Genomic DNA, 25,003 nt, shown 5'->3' with positions numbered 1-25,003 from the left:
GAGTCTCCCTGTAAAGTGGCACAGAAGTCATTTTTAACACCCTGTTTTCTTCCTATAAAATTGTTAAGTAGGCCAGTAAGATGCACCATGCGAAGTAATTCAGACCACTGAGTCATAATTATCGCAGATATTGAATTTAAAGTACGCCGCAAAAAGCGACTGTGCGCAACGGCGGTGGAGAGCAGTACCAGCCTGTGATCTGTCTGGAACCTCGCGCTGACGCTGTAAGGAGAATGCTCGCTGATTGGTGAGGAGAAATGTTGTCTGCTACTCCGCTGTCGTCTGCTACTCGGCTGTTCGGGGTTCTGAAAAAGCATTGCTATTGGTTCGGTCATGATTCGGCCGCTCCTTCAATCCCCAATTCTCCGGGAGAACTGGCAAAACTGGTTTACGGCGGCAAAGCGACAAGGCGATGACCCCCACTGTTCGGCGAACCAGAACGAGTTCTCCTAATACCGTCATCGGTGACGTGGCATCATACCTTCTCCTCCTCGTTATACCCGGAGTGGCGAGTTAAGGGTGAACGCGCGAAACCAGGTTTATGTGAGCTTTTTTCTGGGAAACAAATTGCACACATCAAAACCTTTTGCACTATTCGGCAAAATGACGCACACACTTTAATCAGACGTCAACCTGAATTTTTTTTTTTAGATGACCCTCTGTACTCCTTTAAGTGTCAGCCACAAAAACAATCAGAATGACGTAAACACTACCGTACTACATACAACCGGGCTTACGGACATTTGTGACTTTCTGAATGTGTGCTGTGCGTGCCCCCAACGATTCCAACATTTTGCACTCACTTGGTTGAAACTTTTGAACTACCCATGTTTAACTCCATCACTTCGTTCACCTGTTTGTATTTTCTCTGTGTAAGCGCCCTGGGGTAGCCAGTTCGACTTCGTCGCGACTCGCATCCCTATTTTTTTCTTTATCACATCACCATCACCATCACTACGTAAAAAAACGAAAAAAGAAATGTAAAGGAAAATAGAGACGTTGGGGCGTTAGCGGAAAAGAAGGAACAAGTTTTATGACACATTAGACTCATGCGACTTTTTTGACAGCTTGACGGAAGTTCTTCTAACGCGAATGACAGAAGGGCACTCGTTAGCGAGGGGCCGAACCCGCTGCTCCACAAGCGCCTCTCAGATAGCGCAGCCCCTCTCCATCCTACATAAAGCGCTGATTGTTTTCCTTTTTCGAGCGCCTGCCTCCAACTCGGCTCTCTCGCACCCCAAAAATAAAAGCAAATTCCGCTCGAGCAGGCCACGGAACGCATACATCACTCAGTCAGCCTCATTATTGAGCCGCGGCGACTTTCGACCACAATTAGCGGGTTTCGGCAATCAATACATCGCGCGGGGGAAGAGCTTGTGGTGTAAGCCGTTGCGGTAGAAGGCTAAGAATATTTTCGACAAAGTAAAGTTGCCAAAGTGAGAAATAGGCAGACGGAGCAATGACTCATAAATATAGGCTATGATGCACGTTAGGAGGCAATTTTGCACCTTTGGGGAAGGTGTAGAGTGTACAGTGACATTGATGCTGAGCTCTAGAAAAGCAGAACTTCACTGTGACCACTGCGCCAAACGAAGGAGAAAGCGTACGCCTTTTTGTGGCAAGTAAATAGGGCTGTGCGAATAGTCATTTTAACCCCGAAAAGAATACAAAGCCTATAATTATGTACCCAAAGAAAATATATAGCGAATAGTTATGCGCAGAAGTAAATATGGAGCGAATAGTTATGTACTCGAAGCGAATAGAAAGCGAACAGTTATGTACTAGAAGCGAATACGAAACGAATAGTTACGTACTGGAAGCGAATACAAAGCGAATAGTCATGTACTCGGATCAGATACGAAGCGAATAGTGATGTATCCGAACCTAGCGATACATACAAACATGCAGCCACGGCCCTGTATCTTGGACCTTCGTATCAAGCAGAGCACTGACTTTGTTTTACGGCTAGAACACAACTTCACCGCCTAACACAGCTTGGAGTCAGAAATCGTTCTCCAGATCTATTGATAGGCGAATCCATCCTAATTTTCAACCAATCAAAAGAGAGGATGGTGTCATGCAGAATAATGAATGGATACGAGCGGTGTTAGCTAGTAAAGTTCTCTTATAACAATGTAGAACAACAACAACAACAACGACAACTTTATTTGAATGATGATGATGATTGGGGAGCTTCATTCTAACAGGGCCGATATACCCTCTCTCTTTGTCGGCACAGTTCCTCCTGAAGTCGGCACAGGACGCATACTAACCCCCCTGTCCCCCACTCCTTCCTGCTGTCCTCTCTCCATCTGTCCACGTCTGTACGCCGCTCACAGCCACAGTTGCTTCGCGGCGCTAACACGAAATTAAAATTAAAATTATACCCTCTCTCCTGGCATCTTCCGGCCTAACCTTATATTCCTGGGAACATGTTCCTTGAGTGAAAGGAGAAACAGAAAGCACCTGCATACGATGTGTTTTCTATTTCTCCTCACATTCACTGATTGATTTGAACAAAAAATAAAATGGAGATTTCGGCTTCACAAGTGTGAGATCAGCAACTCCACATCACTTGCACCAACTACATTGGTGAACTATCCCGCTTGAAGCCCTCTGACCTCAGAGCTTTTGCCACGAATGCGCGGAGATGTGATCTTCACAGCACTCTCTGGTGGCCGACCGGATGAACTACTATCCTCATCAGTTAGGACGCACCCGCGTATGTGATATCTCATTTGCGTGTGTCATGTGTGTGTGCCAGGTGTGTATGCCTCATCTTTTTCACCGTCATCCCACTCATATGTTAACCTACATGCACTGCGGTATGGTACCGCAATTGTTGCGGTGAATCACCTCATCCCGTCGTCATTCATGCAGTAGTCGTTGTTGTTACATTGGTGAAAAACTCTTGGAACGATGACGACGATGATGATAAGTATGACGATAGTCAAGGAATATGTTCCGTCCCTTGCGTCTTGCTCGTATGCCCAATATGATCGGCGTGAAAGTGACATTCCATTCGATTCGAAATTCAAATACAAAATGCCATATTCGATTCGCAATACGAATATTATTCGCTTCGTTACTCGAAAGGTCCGAATACTCGCGCAGCCTTACAATTAACATATGTGTTCCCCGAGACTCGGGAGGATGTCACACAATTCCTAAAAAATAGGTTGTACTTCAGAAAATTATGAAACTACTTGGAATACACTGATACAGACTTTTGCCACGGGTTGAAGCAGTTACTATAGGTGTTACATATTAATTAAGCTTACTTGAGTAATTAAACTCGAAAAATTGCCAAGCAAAGGCAGCATTTTTCTTCCTGAATTCGGAAGCCTATGACCGTTACAAACTACTCCAATCAAAATCACGTATTTTTTTTGCAAGATTTTGTACAAAACTTTGAAATAAAAAAGGTGTATCGGCACAGTTCCCCCCGAAATCGGCCGAAGACGCATAATAACCCGCACTCCTACGTGCTGTCTCTCTCCATCTGTCAACGTCTGTACGCCGCTCATACCCACAGTTGAGCCGCTCATACCCACACAGAAAAAAAAAGAAAAAAAAGAGGTGTAAGCCTTCCTTTCTCATCAAATAATGAAATACGACGACATCAGTTTGTGTGACTTTCGGTGGTCGCGGTTGGTGAGCAGTTTAGAGCGTGCGTGTTATGTAGTGAGTGAAACTGTGTTTCTAGAGCGTAAACTCCTAAAATAGAACTTCACCACATAACACGCTGAAAGACACCCGTTGCACAAAATGATAGTGTTGTCACTCCCCACTTGCGGAAAGCGCGAGGCGTACGACTTTTTGTGACGATTAGCGTACCTGCATAGGCGCCACGAAAGGTTCGTATGCGCCTACCGTTTTCAACAAATCAGGGCACAGAACAATGTTCAGTCGGGATTATGGCTGGCTATGAGTGTGTTGAGCGGTGACGCTCTGTTTTGAGAGCGCGCAACGCCACGTTTTATGAACAATCAGACCCGGTGGCATTAAAAAAAAACAAAAACAAAAAACAAAGATACTGCACTGTTCACACCGCCGCCAGGAGTCTACAGCTGCTCCTTCATATCTGTACCTTTTTCGCAAATGTCACCTCTCGAATCCCTCGGGAGAATGCTCGCGAAATACGTAATGCGATTCACGAATGATTATTATTCATAGCTGGCTGAAGACCAGCATACATCCTTCGAAGGTTTCTCCAGAGTCTCCACCCCAGCTCGCCCCAGCATCAACACAAGGCGGCGCTGGCATGTAAGCAGGCCACGCGCTCCCGCGCTACGGTAAAGTATGGCGACGCCTGTACTAAATTAAGATCCCGTTCAACGTAAAGAAACGACTAGCAGACCTTACGAAATGACAAACACTCTACGAAAAAGAAAAAAAAAGGAAAGTGCAAATGGCACACATGCAGTCAATTTCCTCGCAGTTCACAATAACCTGTCCGGAAAAATAATAGCTTCCAAATTTAACGCTGTAGATGAATTTTTTTTTTTTTTTCGCCTCCACCGGTACGTGCAGATATTTCGCATTCAACAGCCTCGAAAAGTTAATGTACAAGTAATTATAGCGATATACGGACAAAATATTTTGAGCTGCTATCTCCTACTTTCTCGCCACATAGACGACTTCGTAAGCTTAAACGTTATTGTACGAAGGCAAATTGTTGATACTTCGTTCCCGGTTGTTTTTGGGAAAGTTTTAAAGTGACCTATTTTCCAGACACACTTGCCTCAGGAGCGTCTGGCTTTACCGCACTAATGAAAATTTTAAGTCTAGCACAGATGCAGCCCCCATGCAAAGACGCGAAGGCACACGAAGCGGCATCGTGCGCTTTTGGGCTTATACAATACAACTCTGCGTGTCTGAGTCAGTCTTACGTGATAACGCGGTATGATTTTCATATTTCTTTTATGTACGGCGTTATAAAGCAATCGATATACACGATATATTACGATATATTATTATAAGAGTTATAATAATATACCATGAAGGAACGTCCTTGCCTTATAAAGTGGTGAGAAGGCTTTGAGACGCCGCCTATCGCGTCATGCATTGTACGAGACTGTTGTAATAGAAATTACCATCAATGGTTTGTTGAAACTTTCTTTCTGAGAGATTCTACAGTGTGATATTACTGGACACTTCTATCTACTGCCCGCAATATCGCACTCGGACCTTTAAAGGATGAACGGAATGAAATTAAAAAGAGAGGATGAATGCCACTCTTAATCGGAGTCACGTTACACGGACGCTCTAACATTTCTTAGATTACCTTATCTATGTCGAAACGCAACACGTCTGTATAAGCTGTGTCTGACGCAAGTTTAGTGTCATTGATAAACCGCTGCGCGAGAAACCCTGCGGGAGCGTGAAGTGGAAGACCACCGTTGCTCGACTGGCTCGCATGTCGGCACCTTCCCAGCTGCGAACGCCGGATTGTCCAGTCGAGCGAGGTCAGTACTTATGGATGCAGCGAGTCTTTTTCGCTGCGAGATCGACATATATATATATATATATATAGGGGGAGATACTGTCTCCTTTCTAGTGTGGATAACACGCGGCCCGATGATCGGTGTCGATGGTCCTTTCCCGTAATTCTTGCGTATATTCACCGGTTGATCACTTGTGTCGCGATGGTACGACACTGTTCGGCTCCCCAATGCTCCACCTACTGCACTGAACGCGGAATAAACGTGTAAAAGCAGACGACGAGTCCACACTACGGCAGTTCTCCGTCCTCCGCAGCGCGCCGACACCGTTCGACCTCGGAGCGATTCGTGATTCGTCACGAGCCCTTGCGCGTGCCAACCAAAGCGGCTTTGGAGCGCGCGAACCTTAAATATAATGATAACGATCGCTATGTGAAAGTTGAAGATCGGGGCCCCGAAGTCTAAAGCCCCACAGAATTCAACGAATCACCGGAAAAACAAAGCGGAAAACCATTTGCTGGGAAACCCTGGCCATATACAATGCTGTGATCTAACCATGGTGTAAGGGATATACTCGTTCCTTCTTCTTATCGCTGTCATTTCTCTACTTTTTTTTTTACATATCGGTGAGAATTCTTAGCCCCTATTAGTGCGATTGCATCAATCCAGGTTCATAAAACCATGGAAGGCCTGCATTGTTTACCAGAAGGAATAAATCAAGTACCGCACAAATGCTTCTGACAAATGGTCTTTTGAATGCTACGTATCTTCCACGATCACTAACCAACTTACAAACGTGTTCTTTCAGCCAGCGAATCGTTGAAGAAGAAGAAAAAAAAGTAATATACCTACAAAATCAGCAGAACATTGCCTTGAACTTTGAAAATTCCACGCTGAGAAGACAACTCTTTACAAATGCACCAGGAGACGAAGTTCAAAAGACGCCAACGCAAAACCAATATTAAGACTGGGGACGTGCGCATATTGTACGTTCGATGTGTCAGTATTGTGTAAAGAAAACATATTCTGCGCGTGCTTGTTCAGACGCAGCCAAGATTATATAAATGCTGCAGCCAAAGTCGGGTGGATACCATTGGGTCTTGGGCTGGAGCAATACATGCTGCAAGATTACACACACGGGCCAATAAACGGAAGCCGTCCCAGCAGGTGTCCCCGAAATTGAAATTGTCATTCGGAAATCTGTTCTGCTCCGTCTCAACTTCCGAGCCGGTGATTTTATGGATCCGGCGCCTTGCTCTAATAAGGAAGGACGGGTTCTATTATCTTTCACAATTAATACAGCTACTGTCGTGAGCTAGCTGGAATTTCATTTCTCAAGGGTGAACTGCAGTTCAGTTCAGTAATAAATCATGCGGAACAGACGGCAGCAGAAGAAAAAAAAAGTTTTATGGATTTAATTTGATTTGTAAAAGAAACAAAGATGAAGATGTTATCCCCAAGCCACTCGGGATTGGCTACGCGTTATTTAGGGCTCGTTATATGTAAAACTAATTAAGGGAAGGAGGGCATTTATGGACATCTCCCTTTCTGCCAAGTATAGGTAGTATAGGATAGCATGCTCGCATCTTTGGCAGCACGACATCTCGTCCAAAAAAAGGTCGAAGTTCGTACTTGTACATTATTTCATCCTCAGTTACTTGCTTTATTGCAGAAACAGGGAACGGTAACTGTAACGGAAACGGTAACCGTAATGAAACCGGAAGCAAAAATACGTGACTAACGAAAACAGAGACGGCAACAAAAATACACCCGCTATGCTCTTCGCTGCTCAGAAGCATCGAAAACACTGCGTAGACTAAATGATACGTACTTCTCGAAGGGCTTAGAAGGACCCCCGCAGACGTTTGCGACGAAGTACACAGCCAGTGAACAAGTATTCATTTACATGTACTACCAGGAAAATGCACGAACTCTGACTGGGCAGGTTGCAAAAGAATGCGTCAATTAAGAGTGCTCAGGATGAAGTAAACGAACATCGACGTAAATCAGCCATAAAGATGGAACACATCTATATTGCGCATTATTAATGATATCGAATGCATAAAACACAAACAACGAATTATTTCCATGAGACTACACACGCATTCCCCCCTTTCTCAATGACAGACCGGATGTCATGAATGGTTTCCGGTGCAGACGCCGGGGGCATCGTTATCGATGACCACGGGCGCCATCGGACATTGATTTGGTACTTCTCCGACGAGACGACGACGGCTGCGGGAGCCAAGGATCTGCTTCCCCGCCTGACCTTCCACACACACACACACACATACACACACAAATATATATTTATGGCCTATCCTTTTACATTGATACGAAGGCCCAAATTAATCGCCCGCAACGTCGAGGCACACGAACAAATATGTGGGGGGACAAAAAAGGTCGACAACGCTTGACCACGTGCAGGTGAAAGACGCTTCGAGTGGATATTTTTTCGCGGATGATTTCTTACCGGATAATTTTTAAAGACTGCACTATCTAATGCTGGTGACGAGCAAGAGCGCTGCCCAGACTGTAGTTCACGTTCCCGTGCAAGGTCGTAAGTTTGAGTGGACTACTAAACCTTGAGAAGCTGATTAACGGATAGTTGTCAATGACGTTTCTGTTTTCATTTTGCACGATATATTCTCTTCCTTCCGCAACGGCTGTCGCTTTGTCGCTTAATAATAGCGAGTTTTAGTACATCGGAAGTACTCTATGAAAGTGATACGATAAAAGTTATATAATATATATATAAATATATATTGTCCTGACGAAGGCGGAGCCTCCGCCGCAAAGTTGACTTCCCCCTTAATTTTCCACTAGTAAATAAATAACTCCCCCCTTTTTCTACTTCCTACATCTTGTTGTCTGCCTCTGATTTTGTTGCTACCTATAAATATATATATATATAAATAAATATATAAAGTTATAAAATCGAAGCTTAGCAATGTGATGTCACTCGCTAGGAGGCAGGGCGATTGGCTTGTCATGCTTTCGGAACTGTCATCGTGAACACCTGCCGATGCACGAAAACTCGCTAATATCCTAATATAATAATAAAATATATAATACCTCGCTAGTATAATAACATATAATGGCACAGTAAATACATCAAGACTTGTGCCGTATGTGTAATATGGCATTGTATTTGTACAAATACAAGTAGTCATGAGGGCAGGTTTAACTTCACCAAGCAGCACAATGTACTGAAAGTCCACTGCAATAGGGGTAGACGGTATGTGTCTTATCAATGTTCTTTAGTTTAGCGGGTTTGTCCAAGGCCTTTCACCTACCCGTCCACCCCCGTTGCACTCGACTTTCAGTACATTGTTCTGCTTGGGTTACGACACATTATAGTGTAAGCACATGTCATCATGTGTGTGTGGGGGGGGGGGATAGACAAGACACACTCCACGTGTACCTCATCTGCTACATTTTAATATAGTTTTAAAGATAACATCACTTGTGGAGTCTGATAACAGTATCGGGAATGCGACCATGCACATTCTGCTTTCAGTCACGAGCAAACAAAAGAAAAAGAAGTGGGGGAGGGGTCAAAAGATACGGCACAGAAGAATACGAGAGAATAAGCATTTTTTTTATATAAAATTTTTACTTCCACTTTGTTTAATGTGAAACTGTATATATGGAAAGTTCCGCAGTGCGTAAGAGATAGTGTTAACTGAGCACCGCTCGGCTGGATAACGTCACTTTCACGCAAAATGGTAGCTGTCATAATTCACGCTTGAAGGCTATTTCGCGTTATACTTATACTCCGCGTTCCGTTATAAACGTATATTTCATTTTAGGGCTCTCATCTTTTCCCCTCCCTTTTATGCGCCACGAACGCGACGGAATCCCTGCGGTGCTCTCCGAGCAGTGTAAACGCGCGTAAAAATACTTTGCCATAATTTTGTACGCCACTGTACCGCTTTTGAGCCCCGTGGCCTCTGTGACCGCCACTTAGGGTAATTTCGCATTGTTGGCGAGACGCACTATTCCTACGGAAGAGGTGCTCGGATATAACGTTGAAAAAGAAAGAAAAAAAAAAGCTCGCGCTTGTGCATCGCGGTAGACTTGTTCCAAAGCGATAATTCTACCGAGTCTGGGCACGCCCTTGCCTTTACAGGGCAACCACCGGGTGGCCCTCCTCAGTAGCTCAGTCGGTAACGTGTTGGCTTGCTGAGCTAAAGATCGCGGGTTCGATCCCGGCCGAGGGCGGCAGCAATGTGGTGGAGGTAAATATTGCCTCCAGCACCGTGTGTCGGAGATTTCCGACGCACGTCAAGAGAACCCCAGGTGGTCGAAATTATCCGCCGTCCTTCACGTGGAACATGTTGACACACTATAGGCAGACAAACCTTACGTGTAACATCACGGCACCATTATTATTATCATAACCATCATGTGCCACACTATGCCCACGTGACGTGGTCACGTGTTGAACGCTGGCACAATGTCCAAAAATACAGCCCTTTTTTTTTTGTTCTCTCTCGCTTTGTTTCACTTTTGTTTCGCTCCTTCATAAAGGAATCCGAGGTCAAGTATTATTATCATGGCTGCGTTTATGGTGATGTTCAATGAGACAAACGAACTTCTTAACTATATTAGCATTATAGGGGAGTGGTGCGCAAATTGGGGTAGAGCAGGTGAATTCATGGAGATGCGTACTAATAGACTACTCCCACGCCCAGTAAACCATTAATCTCCCAGGGATATCCAAAATAAGTTGGGAATATCTTGGACATCACATACGTACAGTGGCCTATTCTCCTGCTTGATGACAGTACAGGTGGCCTCCCACATGGAACGCCCTAGTTGGCCATGCAAAGCTAAACCTGTGGGCAGTTTAACACTTCATATATCTTTAACATTTTTCTGGCCCTGGATTTAAAATAAAATGTAAAATGGGAACAGTGTACAGCAGACTCCATATAGTAGAGCCCAGATATCTAGCCTAGTGTTTCGGTGGAGCAACCAGGCGCGCAGTCTTTTAACCTCCAGGTTACATCCACATATCCACGAAATAAATCGTATGGACATCTCTTGGGACCGGCCTCGGTGGCTCAGTCGGTAGCGTGTTCGCCTGCTGATCCCGAGATCGCGGGTTCGAACCCGGCCGAGGACGCCAGCAACTTGGTGGCAGGGTACATGTTGCTTAGACACGCCGTCTTCCGCGAGGGACGTTAAATACGGGGTGCCGTGTGATGAGCTTTCATCGCACGTTAAAGAACCCTCAGGTGGGCAAAAGCAATCCACAGACCGACCGCTGTGGCGTCGCTCATGATCTCAGTTGTCTCGCGACGTAAACCCCCAATTATTAAAAAAAAAAGAAAAAAAACATCTCTTGGATACCAAAACAGGGTTAAAGTGCATCTCCTACGGATATTCATCAGACGTCGGATGGATGCTCACGAAACTCCAGTGGATATCCAGGTATCCCGAATCTAATATCGACTGGACATTCCTTGGACGTAGATGGTTTACTGGGCGCGGACAACAAGGTTAGAAGCTTTAACGTATAATCACTAAGGGCTATTTTTCCCTTTCTGTGCATCAACCCTCTGTTGTAATATTAATGAAGTAATGAATGAAGTACGAACGAATATAGTAATACAGCAGAAAGCAAACGTATGGATCCCAATTTACAGAATGGGCGATCGTGAATTGCACACATAGATGCACACACACACATCCCAGTGGAAACCTACGGAGCCTCATCATCAATATTGAACGCCACGAATATATGCCTATTCGGAGGCGCCGCATAGACACGGAGCATGTACACCGTAAAGCTGGGAAATACGCAATCGATGGGCCGCGAGGAACCGGCCGTTTATGACCGGCGCTCCGGCTAGTTGTACTGCAGAGGGTGTACTACGGTTTGCCCGCTGGTATCATTCCGTGCAGTTAGGGGAAAGATGACGCTCGCAGATAAGAGGAGGGATAGGCCTACGCATAGCAAGATTATTTCCGCTACATTACACCACCATCGTTATATAATCCCGCACGATTAGGAAACCGCGAATATGCGCGCGCGTTCGTTCTGTAGGCTAACTTTGCTCGTGTTAGGGGTAACCTCTGCTCCCGGGTTTGGTATCCTGATAGTTATCGGTATCACCACGCTACAAAAAGAAAAAAGAAAAGGGTAGAAGAAGAAGAAAAGGGCGGAATGGGGTGGGCGGGTCATGGTGTCTATTCGTAGGGGAAAAAAAAAAAAAACAACGCGGAAGAAAAAGGGACGTTTAGTTGAGTTCCGCTATACGATGTCTATTGCGCTAACTACTACGCTGCGCTGGCAACGGCTTGTCGACGACTTATCATATCGTTCGCTGGATAAGCGGTGAGTGCTTACACACTACGTGTAACATCTCTGGAGCGTCAGTGTCACAGGAAACCCTAACGCTATCACGCGGGTGCGATAGAACAACCGACAGTAACAGGACAGTAAGACCAACAAGAAGTGAAGACCTCTGCAAGTATTCGCGACTCCAGCGAACTATAGGTGGCGCACGCCGAACCTGGACTCGAGGGTTGCCACTTCCACCGCTAGGTGGCTACGGCTTCGCTGGAGTCGCGTCTTGCTGTCAAGGTAAGTGGTCATCAACAGTTGTTTTTTCTTTTCTTTTTTTTTTCGCACCAGAAACGTGTGAACTATAGCTGGCACCAATTAAACGCACATCTGTGTAAACAGCATAATAAAAACGTTCCCCAGAACAATACCCATTGTAGGGACGACGTCCTTTACAAATTGCCCCTTATATATTCTCAGTAAACATGCGTTTTGATATTGCTTGGAGCGATTTGGAAAACACGTGGCTGTGCTTTAACATCTGACTGTTGAGCAAGAAATTCCATAACGGAATATGTCTATGCTTTGTACGTGGCGACACACGTTGGCTCAGCACGAACGTCCTCTAGCTCCTCCGTCATGAATAATTTCTTGAGGCGCTAATTACCAGATAACATGACCGCGCGATTATTGCCAGGGCGAAAGTACTCTCCTTCCGAATTTCCTAACAGCACGCTTACTTCCGTTCCTGTTATTCTTTCTCCTCACATACAAACAAACAAACTTGTTTGTTCCAGAGAGCGTATCTCCACCGTCAGGGCTATCCTCCGGGGTCCTATTAAGTGCCGGATACCACAAACCAAAGCTTACAGCTTGGAACGCGCTCTAGCCAGCGTCCTTACGATAAATCTTCCTTTTTCACTCGTCTTTGGAGTGGCTGCTCTCAGCTTCTGCTCTCTTGAGTTCCGGAGTGCAGGAACGGCGAGGACATACCATTCACTTCGCATACGGCTCCAGGGGGAGTTCGGCGAGCTGCTACCTATAGGCAGATTCTGAAACTTGTGAAAGGCGTTCCAGCGTGCACCTCCGGGTACGGTTCGCCAGACGGGGCTCAACAACAGCCTAGTATAGGCGCAGAGAGAAAGACGTGTCCGTCGTACATCTGATTGCGGACAGGCCCTCCAGAGAACGTGACCGACGTTTGGTGCAGGTCTCTGTGGACCGTTGGATCGTGAAAGACGGTAGTTTGAGAATGGCCGGTTTCCTGTGTTACGTGTAAGGAGTAGAGAGCGGGGCTGTACGTTTAGTGCTTTATTACTATCTCATGAAATCACTACGTTCTTGCGATAAGCTTGAGTTCGAGTTGTTTCATATCTGGAGATAAAAAAAAGTGCTATGTTATGTTTTTCTTCTTCTCGGTCTGGTTTGGAAAAGGAAAAAAAAAAGCCAATTGTTGTTGCGCCTATTTTCTTTTCCACCCTAACGTGACTCAAAAGTCTATTTTAAAAATCGAGTATATCAAAAGAGTGCGGAAATATGGTTGCTTGAAACTATTGCTGGGCCGCGCAAGAAATAAAATTATTCTAAAAAGGAAAGAAATAAAATTATCAAATTAAAATTTGATAAAATTACTTGCAGTACGTAGCAAAAGTTCGGGCGAGATAGATACCGTTGACCCCATAATTTTCAGACAAGTAATTTTTAACGCTTTCGTACTTCACCTGAAGCGTAACGCATTCGCAACGCTTCAGGTGAACTACCCCGCATTCGTTTGCAGCCTGAACTGCAGTAGTAGCATGAAACCGTATCAGCTGCGGATGTTAATATATTAAACATCGCAGTTCCCTACTTTCCGAATTTACCGAGGACAACTGCACCGGAATAAATGAGTTTCCGGAACAAATGACCTTTTTCTTTGCAGCAACTGAACAAAAACTCCAAATATATGATAAGGTTTGACATGCCGCACACCAGAAACAATTTTTCAAGATCCTTCCGGCTAACCTGACAACAACAGAGAAAAGCTCGAATTTGGTCAAGGGGTACTAATCCATCAACGCTGCCCACAAGACTCGAGCACTGTCACGAACATGGTTTTTTGCTTTGGTGACATTTACAATTCTGATATGCGCCGCGCGAATACCTGTTCGTAGAAAAACGACATGAATATAGCTATGTGGCACGAACACGTCACATAGCCCATCGTGGTCGCGGCTATCGTGTCGGTTGCTTCGGAAGCCTTTCGCTGAATTCTCTTTTCCGATGTGTCCGGACGCATCCATGCTATGCAACGTCAAACACCGCACGGACACCAGGCGTATTCGCGAAAGAAGCTACGACACAGGAAATGGTGGCAGATTGGCTATGACAGCGGAGACGCTTTCATTTAGGGCCAAGGTCGTAAACGGCTCTGCCCACGCCATCCATTCACTGTTTACGGACGCCGTTTGACGGCGGCAAATATGCGTAAGATCATCGCGTTAAAAATAAATAAATAAATATTATAGTTTTTTTTCTTAAATTGCGAGCAAATACTAGTTAGGGTGTAACGTAAACAAATGACAAAACGCAACAGAGGAGACGGGGCGACCCTTATCCCGTTTGTTTGTTTGTAAGGAAAAAAAAAAGAGGGGAAATTGAACTCGTCTCCCAACATGTTCTGCTACTCATAACCTTTTATCCTTATCCCGTCTTCTCTTTTGTTATTTATTGTCCGCTCCATTCTCTGGATATGCACCAGCTAGGGCAGGGACGCGTTGTACCCAAATACTAGTTATAACAGTGCCAGATTCGCTCGATGCAAAAAAAAGAAAAAAAAGAACACTCGTACAACGTGTGGTAACCGCAATGGAATACAATTTTTGTCCGTCAGATGACCTATGGTACACTGTATCAACAATTTCTTTACCAAAGCAATAACTACTAGAGGTTGCCGAAACTAAAAAGAGACAACTGTAGTTCCATCGTACTAAATATATATACTATAGGTGTAAGATGAGCTCCTTGTACGTTGCTTAGAAGTCTTCTTTCTGAAACTCTCTTGCATTAAATTATTTGCGATAATACTTCACGGAGCAACAGTTTCCATGATAATATCGAATTGGGTAATTGAATGACAATTGTAATGTATTTCTTGACACATTTACAGATTACCAACATTAACCACTAAACAACGCGCGAGAAAGCACACGTACACATTCAAAGTATACGCATACAAAACCGAACCACATCAGACGCAAGAGCATCTGCGCCGGTTGTCAGTCGGAACTTTCACAACGTGACTTATTCTCGCTTCAGCGAAGCGGCTGACGCTAAGTCGGGGTGTCTCCTATAAGAAAAGTATAACATTCTCTCGTGTTTACAATTAAGCTCGTGCGCTACTCCAATGCCAAATTCCATCGAAGTATAACCGGCGAGGAAAGTTCCGCGCAACGAACAAAAAAGAAGAAAGGAACCGAAAGAGAGAGAAACTACCAGATGGAAATTTCCAGATGTCACACGCCCTGAATGGCGCCCAGAGCCTGTTTTGTTTTCCAAGGCGGCACCACATGAGGATGCGCGACCAACATTATAAGTCGCGGGAGCTTGCACAATATCATATCACAAGACGAGAGACAGCTTAGCCGTCGTTTTCTGCGCATCTGATGCCTATGCCAATAACATCAGCGTGGGATCCGCCTGGTTAATTAGCCACTTCCGCTGTTGTTTTCACGTGCGACACTAAACAAGTGGTGTCAAATGTTCACGTCGCCTTGTAGGCTTTTCTTTGACGTCGCCGTGTACTGGCAATTGTTCTTCGAAATCGTGCTGAAGTGTTAGAGTTCGACGCTTCTGCGCATCGATACGCAAACTAATTTTATTCGTCATGTTTCTTCGACGTACAATTTTTCCGACGCTGCGTTTTACACGCACTGGTCGTGATAAATACATTATCATAATTATTATAAATGATATTATCACATAACATATGAAATGGTTTAATAAACCTAACGCCCTTTTCTATTCCCGTCTTTTTTGTTTCCTTTTCGTTTGTTTTTCTTTTTCTTTTTTTCTTTGCTGGGAATAGCAAGCCGCCGTAGCGCAGGCTAACCTTTCCCTCCTTTTTATTTTATATAATAAACATATCCCCCCCCCCCTTCCTTGAATCATGTCAAATCACTACAAGCAGTTCGATCAGGGTACGTCCTCGTGCGACTCACTCTACCTTTCCACTGTTTTTTTTTTTTTTCCTCTCTCTTTTTTTTTTTTTCTGGCACTATTGTTCCATCCACAAACGCGTTTTGGAGTAGCCAGTCCTGACTAGGTCGGGACTAACATCTCCATATTTTTCTTTCATTTCCAATTATAATTCCAATTCCTCGCACAATTATCCGACGATATCAGCTAGCAGTGACATTACACAATGGTGGGCGAACACATCTTATACGTATAAATCTACACCCAATTACCCGTGTGAGGGCTTTTTTTTACGCACAAACAGCACCCAAGGACGATACTATTCAAGATTGATGCACTTCACATAACTTTGAGGGAGAATGTCTTTGAGGAGGCAGACTGAGCGATCAATTCAGAAATTCGATAACAAAACGGGGAATTTTTTAGTATGTTCCAGGCCTCTTGACCCATGCCAACGACCACCATCTAAGACATGTTCAGTAGTCAACCACGTTTTCGGTTCTCAGATATAAGTGTTTACAAGCATTATTCTTGATCAGGAGTTCTTGCTTCCACGACGTTTATTGGAGATCATTCACGCAAACGACCTTTTTTGTGCTCGTGTCTCGGATACATACGACTGCAACAATCCATTAGATTGAACCCGAACAAACATTCGATATGCTATGTCGTAACATCATTTCGCTGGCCAAATTTTTCCGTTTGACTCCTCTGTTTGACGCCTTCCAAAATTTCAAGAATCTTCAAGATTTGTTTATTCATAGACAGGAGATGCACTCAGAATTATTCATGAAGAAGCCTCTTTGCTTCGGTGGAACGAAACGAATATGGACTTTGGACGCAGATCTATTTCCGCGAGGGAGGTACTAAAAGTATCAGGTGACATACAGTTTGATACACGCCTGCCATTCATCAGCGGATATCAGTTCGAACGAGACGAGGAAGTCAGGCCAAGCGACAGACGTGAATTTCAATGACACAAAGAACACACACATAAATGGGATGATGATGTAGTGGGTCATTCTCCGCCGTTATGGCGGTACACTGCCCCATCGAAGCAATCGAACATTTTCTTTGTTTCTCTGTTGTTCGAATGGTTAGGGAAAGTTTAGGAAGATGAATACACAATCTTCTGTAGCTCATCTCATAAAGTCAACAATAAAAAAAAAAAAGCAAAAGAAAAAGAAATCGGGAATCCGGAAATTTCACAACCAGGAATAACAAGGCCTTCCCCTGCCGGGTGAGAGAAGAGCATGCCAGGCTTCGGTCACTGATATAGACTCTTCGTATCATCTGAGTGTTTGCACTCCAAGTGCCTATGTACGTTCATGTGTTCAGAGTTGTTTACGTGGTGTGGAATCGCCGGCTTCCACGTTGGTGATGCCAATTTTCTCAATTTTTTTCGTTTTTCTTTTTCACTCACTCACTCACTCACTCACTGAAATAGAACTAAGAGGGAAGCTCTGCACTATCCGATATGCCGCCTGCGTATAGCAACCAGGGACTCCTAGGTCATCTATACTATCCCAGATTTTTTTATATTGTTGATAGATTTGATGTGCCACAAATCTATTGAGCCCATTTTCTTTAACGTTTTAGCCTACTACTTCCTTGAATTGCTACATGGAGGATGGGACGATAATGCAAGATCAGAACGATTAGGAAAGGGGGGGGGGTCGAGGTAGCTTGCCGTTGTTGGCCGCACTCAAGTGGGCATCGTCACGACTATAGCCAAAAAAAAAAAGGAAAAGAAGGTGGGAGAAAGGGGAGTTGAGGGCTTCAAAGTGATGTAGAAGCAGGATGACCGGTACTGATGGGACAGAAGCACACTGTAGGTGAGAGGTGCACTAGAGTGCACGATTAGGAAAACTGTTTCCAGAAACAGTACTGCAAGCAATACTGCCCCGCGACATTTCGGCCGTATTCCAGGGCACGGTCAAACCAGGACAAAATATTTGTGCGAGATTAGGAAAAATCTTTCCAGGAGCAGTGCTGTAGTAATACGTGTATTGTCATCAAGTAGGAGAACTACCTATACTGCAAAAGTAAAAAAAAAAAATGTTTATTTTTATAGAAAAGCAGATTAAGAAAATTTCTTCCAAGAGCGCAAGTTTTTTGGGAAAATATTCCAGGGAACAGCACAGCCCCGACGGCCCTTCAAGTGTGTGTATTGTCATCAAGAAAGGAACCGTACTGCAGCTCTTCCACACGTACCGGAGAACAACTCCACCCGAAGGTGGAATGCTGTGCATACCCGCCAGACCATGCGAACAACCCAGAACTCAGGAAGGGTCGCTTCGGAAGCTAATACGGTCCTAGCTCTGCGGCCAGAACATAATCTCCCACTCACATTGAACATGGCGGAAAAGACGTGTGGATGACAACCACCGACGAGAACACTCCAGGGTACCATACAAGCTCTGCTCACGTCCAAGGTGCGCACGAAGACCAGCACGGATGGCTTGATGGCACCGTGCGCTTCCGCAGTCTTGGCTACCGAACGCTAAGCGGCACCGGTTAATCCCCACTTGGAAGTTAATTTCCGTCACTAGCTAAGCGAACTGCTTCTGTCCGTTACGTGCTACGAGTAGAGGGTCTAGGGACCTCACAGTGGCCCAGTTAATGGAAGGCAGGTCATACAGTTCCTACGGCACCAAATGTGTAGTGGGGTTCGACATGGGCTAAAAGACATGCTCGACCGCAGCGGAAGCACCCCGTGAGCCAACTTCAACTGGAGTCTGGCTCGCCTAGCATCTAACCAACTGGCAATGATCCTACACAAGCCACACATAGAGGGCCCCTGAGAAAGGACTCGTCCCGTGGGAGCTCCACGAATTCACGAAGTGCCACCACCACCACTAATCATCATCATCATCGTCGCCATCGTCCTGCTCACCTTCATGGCATCATCATTCAAGGAGTTTTCCACCAAAGTAACTGGTGCAAGTGATGTGGAGTTGCGGGCATCACATTAGTGAGGCCAAAATCTTTTTTATTTTTTCCTTAAAACCAACCAACCAACGTCCCTAAGCGAAATGTCCGCAGCCGTCCAAAAGATGCGGAGGAAGTACCTCTGCTCGCGGTCTGGCCTCTACGACGCCGGAAAAGAACCTAACCGAGTGTAATAAACAATAAAGTATTTGGGAAAAAAATCTTCCCGGGAACAGCACCGGAAGCGATGCTGCCCCGACGACCGTTTGATAGGCCGCGCGTTCAAAGACACGGCCCACCTGGGGGCGGACCGCGTTATCAAGGGGCCCCTCTCCATATAAGTGTGTATGTCATCAAGCAGGAGAGCTACCTATGGAGGTAGTCCCCTTTGGACGCTAAGGACACTAACTTCACGTTTTGTATTGTTGACTGACTTGACTCTATGAGATGAGCCACAGGAGATTGTGTACTAACCTTCCTAAACTTTCCCGTTACAATCCTACAAGCTAGATAACAACACTATGTGAGGGACCGGCTCTGTTCAGAAAAGGTTTCATTCACTTAGGTGTCACAGATGAAAATCAATCGCCGCCTATTTACACGAGGATGGCATGCCTATGCCCTCAAAACGACCTTTTTCCTTGTATTTCTTTCCTTTTTACGGTGCACGTTCGCAAGCACGTTATGCCATTCTTGCTAGAAAGTTGTTAACAGTTTCACCCGGCAGTTGGCAACCGGCTCTTTTTGGGGAAAAATCTTCCCGTAAACAGCACCGCAACGACCGTTTGATAGGCTGCTCTGAAAAGGTTTTATTCACAGTGATTACTTAAGTGTCACACATGAAAATCAATCGCCGACTATATACACGAGGGTGGCATGCCTATGCCTTGAAAACGACCTTTACGGCCGCTCTACTACAAAGATGAATATAACGCAGGTGTTAACGAAGAACTTGATGTCAGGCCGCCGCTCTTCTACCAGACCTCGAATGTCACGAAAAAGGTGTCCTGGTAGAAGAAGAAGTTTGTTACCTGTCAAGCAAACCCGGATGAAAAGGGGCATGGATCACCATCAGCATGCCACCACCATTGCTCCAGATAATAGATCGCCCTCGGCCATGCCGAATTTCCCAGTAATAGGATACGCTGGTTTAACGCCTGGTCTGAGCGCACCTGTTGGACGAGTCACTCCTCAGTGTGGGTAGAATAACTTCATCGGATTGACCCCTACTGCACAGAGCACATGCTGTTGAACAGCCTGCACTTCTGAGGAAGCGGCCAGGTCCTCCGGAATATTTCAGACGACATTAGATATAGGTGACCTCTGGATGTTACGGAAGTGTAATCACAGTTTGTTTAAGCCGGTATTGGAGAGCTGTGTCCGTATCGCAGAGGTTGTTCCTTAAAAGGGACATGGAGAGATGTTCTGGAAATATCGGTTGTTTGTGGTTTATGGTGGTTTTTTATTCAACCTACGGCTCAAATGAGGTCAAAGTTCATGGCTCCTTGAAGCTCTGTGACACATCTATCTCCAGGCCAGTGGCTCATATCCCGTTAGTGTACCGAGTCTTCCGCGAGTACCCAAATGGGTTGAAATGAAGAGCTGTCGGGATAAACATCACCAAGAGGTCGCCCGCGACGCCCGCTGCTCAGGAAGCGCTGCGGTCGCGTCTGCAGGTCGCTACAGGATTTGAGAAACATCTGAGGCATGCAATCGTTTTTCGATTTTACAAGATCTGCTTAGAGTTCCTCTTTAAGATTGTTCTGGAGCAGGCATCAGAAACACATTAGTAACTTTTTCTTTTTTTTTTTTTTTGTTTAGGAGTCGGAAGCGGGTGGCCTAATGTTCAGTGGGGCCAGCCCTTTCTGTAGTTTTATGTCTACTCAGTGAATCGGTATCCTACGCATAATTTCATTGCTATATAAAAATGGCTTGTTCCTCGGAACACCAAGAATACAACGACGGTGGTAAGCTTGAAATGAACCGTCAATATCAAAGCATTGCAACGCAGGCAACCGGGTAATCGTTGGAGTCATACATGTACAGTCATAAAAGCAATCAAGTACGAGTGTAGGACAATTCTATAGCGCCATCTTGCAGGGGACTGAAATTCTGCGTGAGCGGCTGATAATGATAGGTCCCGCTCATCGTAGGTCGTATCTGGTCATCCGGAGATGTCCACATATCACAAATGTAGCGTGAGCGTTCCGATAACCGAAGTCATTCTCCACATCGAAAGCTCCGGACCCTGAGTGACGATTGCGGTGGATCAATGCGTCAAGTATACGGTTATCGACTGCAGAAAATTTCGTACGCCCGGTGAACGGCATGCAATCGACGTTCCAAAGAAGGCATGCGAAGCTCGATTCTCTTGCTATTTAGTTTCATGTATAGTAAGATGGATGAGGGAGATCCATTGCTAGCAATACGAAAGCACGGCAACCCATTTAAGATAGCTATACGAAAGCATGGTCTGATGAATGAGCGAGCTTTGAACGACGGAAAACCGTTCAGATGTCGCTGAGATCAGATTACGCAAAATGCGAGAGATTTAGGCTTGAAGCGAACCGCCACGAATTGCCCGGAAATATTTCGAAGAAAAAAACAAATAAATAAAACAATCCGAAATAGCAGGAAGGGGTTGGGGTGGGGTGGGATTTGGTGGCCCAAAGAGCTCAACAAGTATTGGAATAGACAGATTTCATCACCATACCGGGTCTACCACCTTTGATATAGTTTTTTTTTTTTTTTGTCATTTTCCTTCTCGTCTAAGGAGGCCAAATCTTCTATTGCCACGCTATTGAGCTTACTGATCTCCTTTTGGGTTCTCAAACAGTGTTGAACAGTGTCGATTGAGCTTTGCACGTGTTTAATTTACCTAATGCTTCCCAACTACTTTTTCGACAGCCCCGTACGGAACGCATGCTTTTAGTTCGAGCTTCCAATAGGCATATAATAAAGTAGTGGCCTAAAAACTTGAACTGTTAAACGAATGTACACTGCGTCGTTTGCTGCCGATAACGCTATTCGCATAATACATCGGCGAAACTAATTTCTCATAATTTACCATAGCTTTTCCTCCTCATTTCAACCGACGGATTACGACCCCATATACACGAATATCCTCAAAATCGACCTGAATACCTATTGCTTTCAATGAGTATTCACTTTACTCGAATATTCCCATTCAACATACCAGCATAGGTGAGGCAATGAAACATCGAACGGTCAACGCAACAGTTAAGGCCTCACAGATGCACAGGGGAGCTCCGGGAGTGCCGGGCTCTTCGCTCCCTTTTTGCTTTCATGCAAACCACTGAACTCCTCGAAGAGCTCTAAACAGAACTCCGACCTGTCGTCACTTCACTTTCACCATAATTGATTGATTGATTGATTTTAAAAGAAAAAATGGAGGCTTTCACCATAATTCATATTCACCATTCCCATATTAACCACTGTGGGGAAGGGTCCTGTGGCTAAACATCCCATGTCATCATCACTTCTTCATTTATTGTTGTTGTTGTAAGGCCTCACAATGTCCACGTGCAACTAAAGAATGCAGCACAAGCATCAATTGCCATTCTTTAATCATTCGCGTTCAGATAACCATATTCAGTTTATGTTGTATTTATTTATTTAACCTTTACTGGTGTTCAACGGTCAAGCACGCCTGATGCGTTGCGAGTGCTACGCCCCGACCCTAAACGCATAGTTCTTTCTTGCTGCTAATACAATACTATATAGTAGCCTTCTGATCGTGATGAGCTGAAGATGAGTTTATCAGTGAAGTCATCTCATCCAAGAGCAGCATGTGCCATTATCTGCCAACTGTGTGACAAAGCCAGGGTACACGGCAGGTCTTCTGACCCATTATCTTGAGCTTTTACGGGCATTGAAGAGAAGTGGCGCACTCGTAGGACACTTGACGGAGCCTCATCCAGTTCAGTTTCAAAGTTTGAATTTCGAAGTGACGACTCACACAAATATTCGATTTGTTAAATATCTGGAAACTCACACATCTCTATCTGCGTACGCATAAACCTGTCAAAAGTCTATGTATTCGCAAGTACGTCTGGATTCTTTAACGGTCACGGCGCATGCCGTTCTCGATATCGTAGCTTTGTTATAGTTTCGTTTCTGTTGCCGTATTTTTGTTTGGTTGAAGGGCGCATGGGGAGTTGCTGAATTCATCCCGACGTATATGCGTCACAATAAGTCACAAGATATGAAAGACGCAAATTCTCAACGTCTCTAAGGCCGGAGATATTGCACCTGCTTATCAGTCGCATCAGATACGAAGTAGCGCTCAATACAAGTAAGACGTTTATTATAAGAAAAACAACGCAACAACTGACTTACTATGCCATGCGAATTATAAGTCGAACAAAAGCTGAGGATGTAAGAATGTTGTTGTAAGATGTTGTTTCTGGTGGTACATCACTCGGAAACGAATAAAACAAAGAAACGTCACACTAGTATTATTTGCATTTCTAGTGGAAGCAGAGTAAGATAGGAACACAACATGTATTAGCTAATATTCATCAGTGTTATCGACTGAAGTCAGCTACTTGTTCCTACACAACGTCCACACACCAGGACCGCGCTACAGCTCTTCGAAATTCCTTGTTCGATTTAAAGGGAATTCAAGCCTAGAAAACACATACGCAATCGCTGGCTGGAACTGTACGTCTATGTAGTGTACTGTATCCCATGTCATCATCACCTCTCCATTTATTGTTGTTGTTGTTGTTGGAACTCTACGAGCTAGTGGATTCTACCTTGAACATGTGGAAAGTTACTTTACTTGACTTAAGTTAAATTACTTGACTACCGAGCCTTATCAGGCTGCTGTCCCGCTTTGTAGCATTTGTGTGGCTCCTCGAAATTTAAAGAACAGTTTTCAAGGTAGAAGACACGCACTGCGTGTCGGTAGAAGTTAGTAGCCTTGTTCACGAGGGTATTACGAGGCTATGATATTAATTCATCCATATTAACCTCATATTAACCTCTGTGAAGTGGGGTAAGGTCCTGTGGCTACCACGGTGAAACATCTCATGTCGTCATCACTTCTCCTTCATTTATTGCTCTTGTTGTTGGTTTACACGAGGGTAAAAAATTAAAGCGTTAGAAAATGTACGGCAGACTTCGCTTAACTGCGACACTTTCAGTGCGAGTGAGACCCTGAAGAAGTTTGAGAATCAAGTAGATCTCGCATAGAATGAAAGCGCCTTCACGAGACAAATTTACTTAGATCCTGCTTTTCCTAACAACAATTTCTTTTACTATGCTACTTGTTGCTCTTTGAAGTTGTTATAATTCAAATTCCTACGATTTAGAATATTTTTTCATTCATACCTAAAAATACATCTATGTACTTGATGTACTTCCCTATGGCTGCGTTCCCGTTTACTATGTATTAAATATACAAGTCATTCTGACGCTCGCCTTTCATGTGCTACTGATGTCAGAGGCGTCTATATAAATATACATCCTGTTTATTAAAAAATAAAAGAAAGAAAACGCGCCATTCGTAATCCGAAAAACGAAACGTGCGTCACTTACCCGTGTACGCCTCTCCAGGAACATACTTCTTTGGATTCCCAGAGATGACAATGCTGAAGTTATTGTAGCCTGGGGAACGTTCTGTCATGACCCAGTTGGGCACGCGATTGCACTGACCCACGAAATGTGGTCTGGGCGCCGAAAAGGGAGGCACATCCTCGTCTTCGTGCTTGTGAGTGTCATCGGTGACCACGAAGACCGGAGTTTCGGAAACGTCTCGCTGCACGCGCAGGGCAGCGGCGACGCAGGCCACCACCGCTGCGACCACGAGGGGACACAGCCTGCAACCCATGGAACACGCGCCTGATGCAGGCGATGGCTCCGGCGGTCGGCGGGAGTCTGAGCTCGGCACCGCCGATGACGCCGTCTGTCCGACGCCGCCGCCGCCGTAGGAAAGGGGAAACGAAGGAAGGGATCTACTATTGAGGTGGGAAGTTTCGATTCGGGCTGGATTTGTTCCCGGCTGGCACTTCGTCGGGGGTCTCCAGCCTTGTTTGTGGGAATCCCTGAAGAGGAAGAATCCATTATATATTGAGGCTGCGGAATATACACCTGTTGCGAGGTGCATCCGGCGTGTTGGGGCTCGGTTGCTTAT

General features: G+C 45.0%; 1 protein-coding gene across 3 annotated transcripts in view; it reads right to left on the bottom strand.

The window, feature by feature from the left end:
• LOC135400861 (spondin-1-like) overlaps nucleotides 1-24,786 on the bottom strand; it is a 148,014-nt gene extending 123,228 nt beyond the window's left edge. For all 3 annotated transcript variants that reach the window (XM_064632809.1, XM_064632810.1, XM_064632811.1), the window contains exon 1: nucleotides 24,409-24,786. In XM_064632809.1, the coding sequence (XP_064488879.1) occupies nucleotides 24,409-24,700 (292 nt within the window). In that variant the 5' untranslated portion in view covers nucleotides 24,701-24,786. The remainder of the gene's footprint in view (nucleotides 1-24,408) is intronic.
• Between the last annotated feature and the right edge of the window lie 217 nt (nucleotides 24,787-25,003).

This window comes from Ornithodoros turicata, chromosome 7 (genome assembly GCF_037126465.1).
Source record: "Ornithodoros turicata isolate Travis chromosome 7, ASM3712646v1, whole genome shotgun sequence".
In the NCBI taxonomy this organism is placed as follows: domain Eukaryota; kingdom Metazoa; phylum Arthropoda; class Arachnida; order Ixodida; family Argasidae; genus Ornithodoros; species Ornithodoros turicata.
This window is presented reverse-complemented; position numbering and strand designations above follow the sequence as displayed.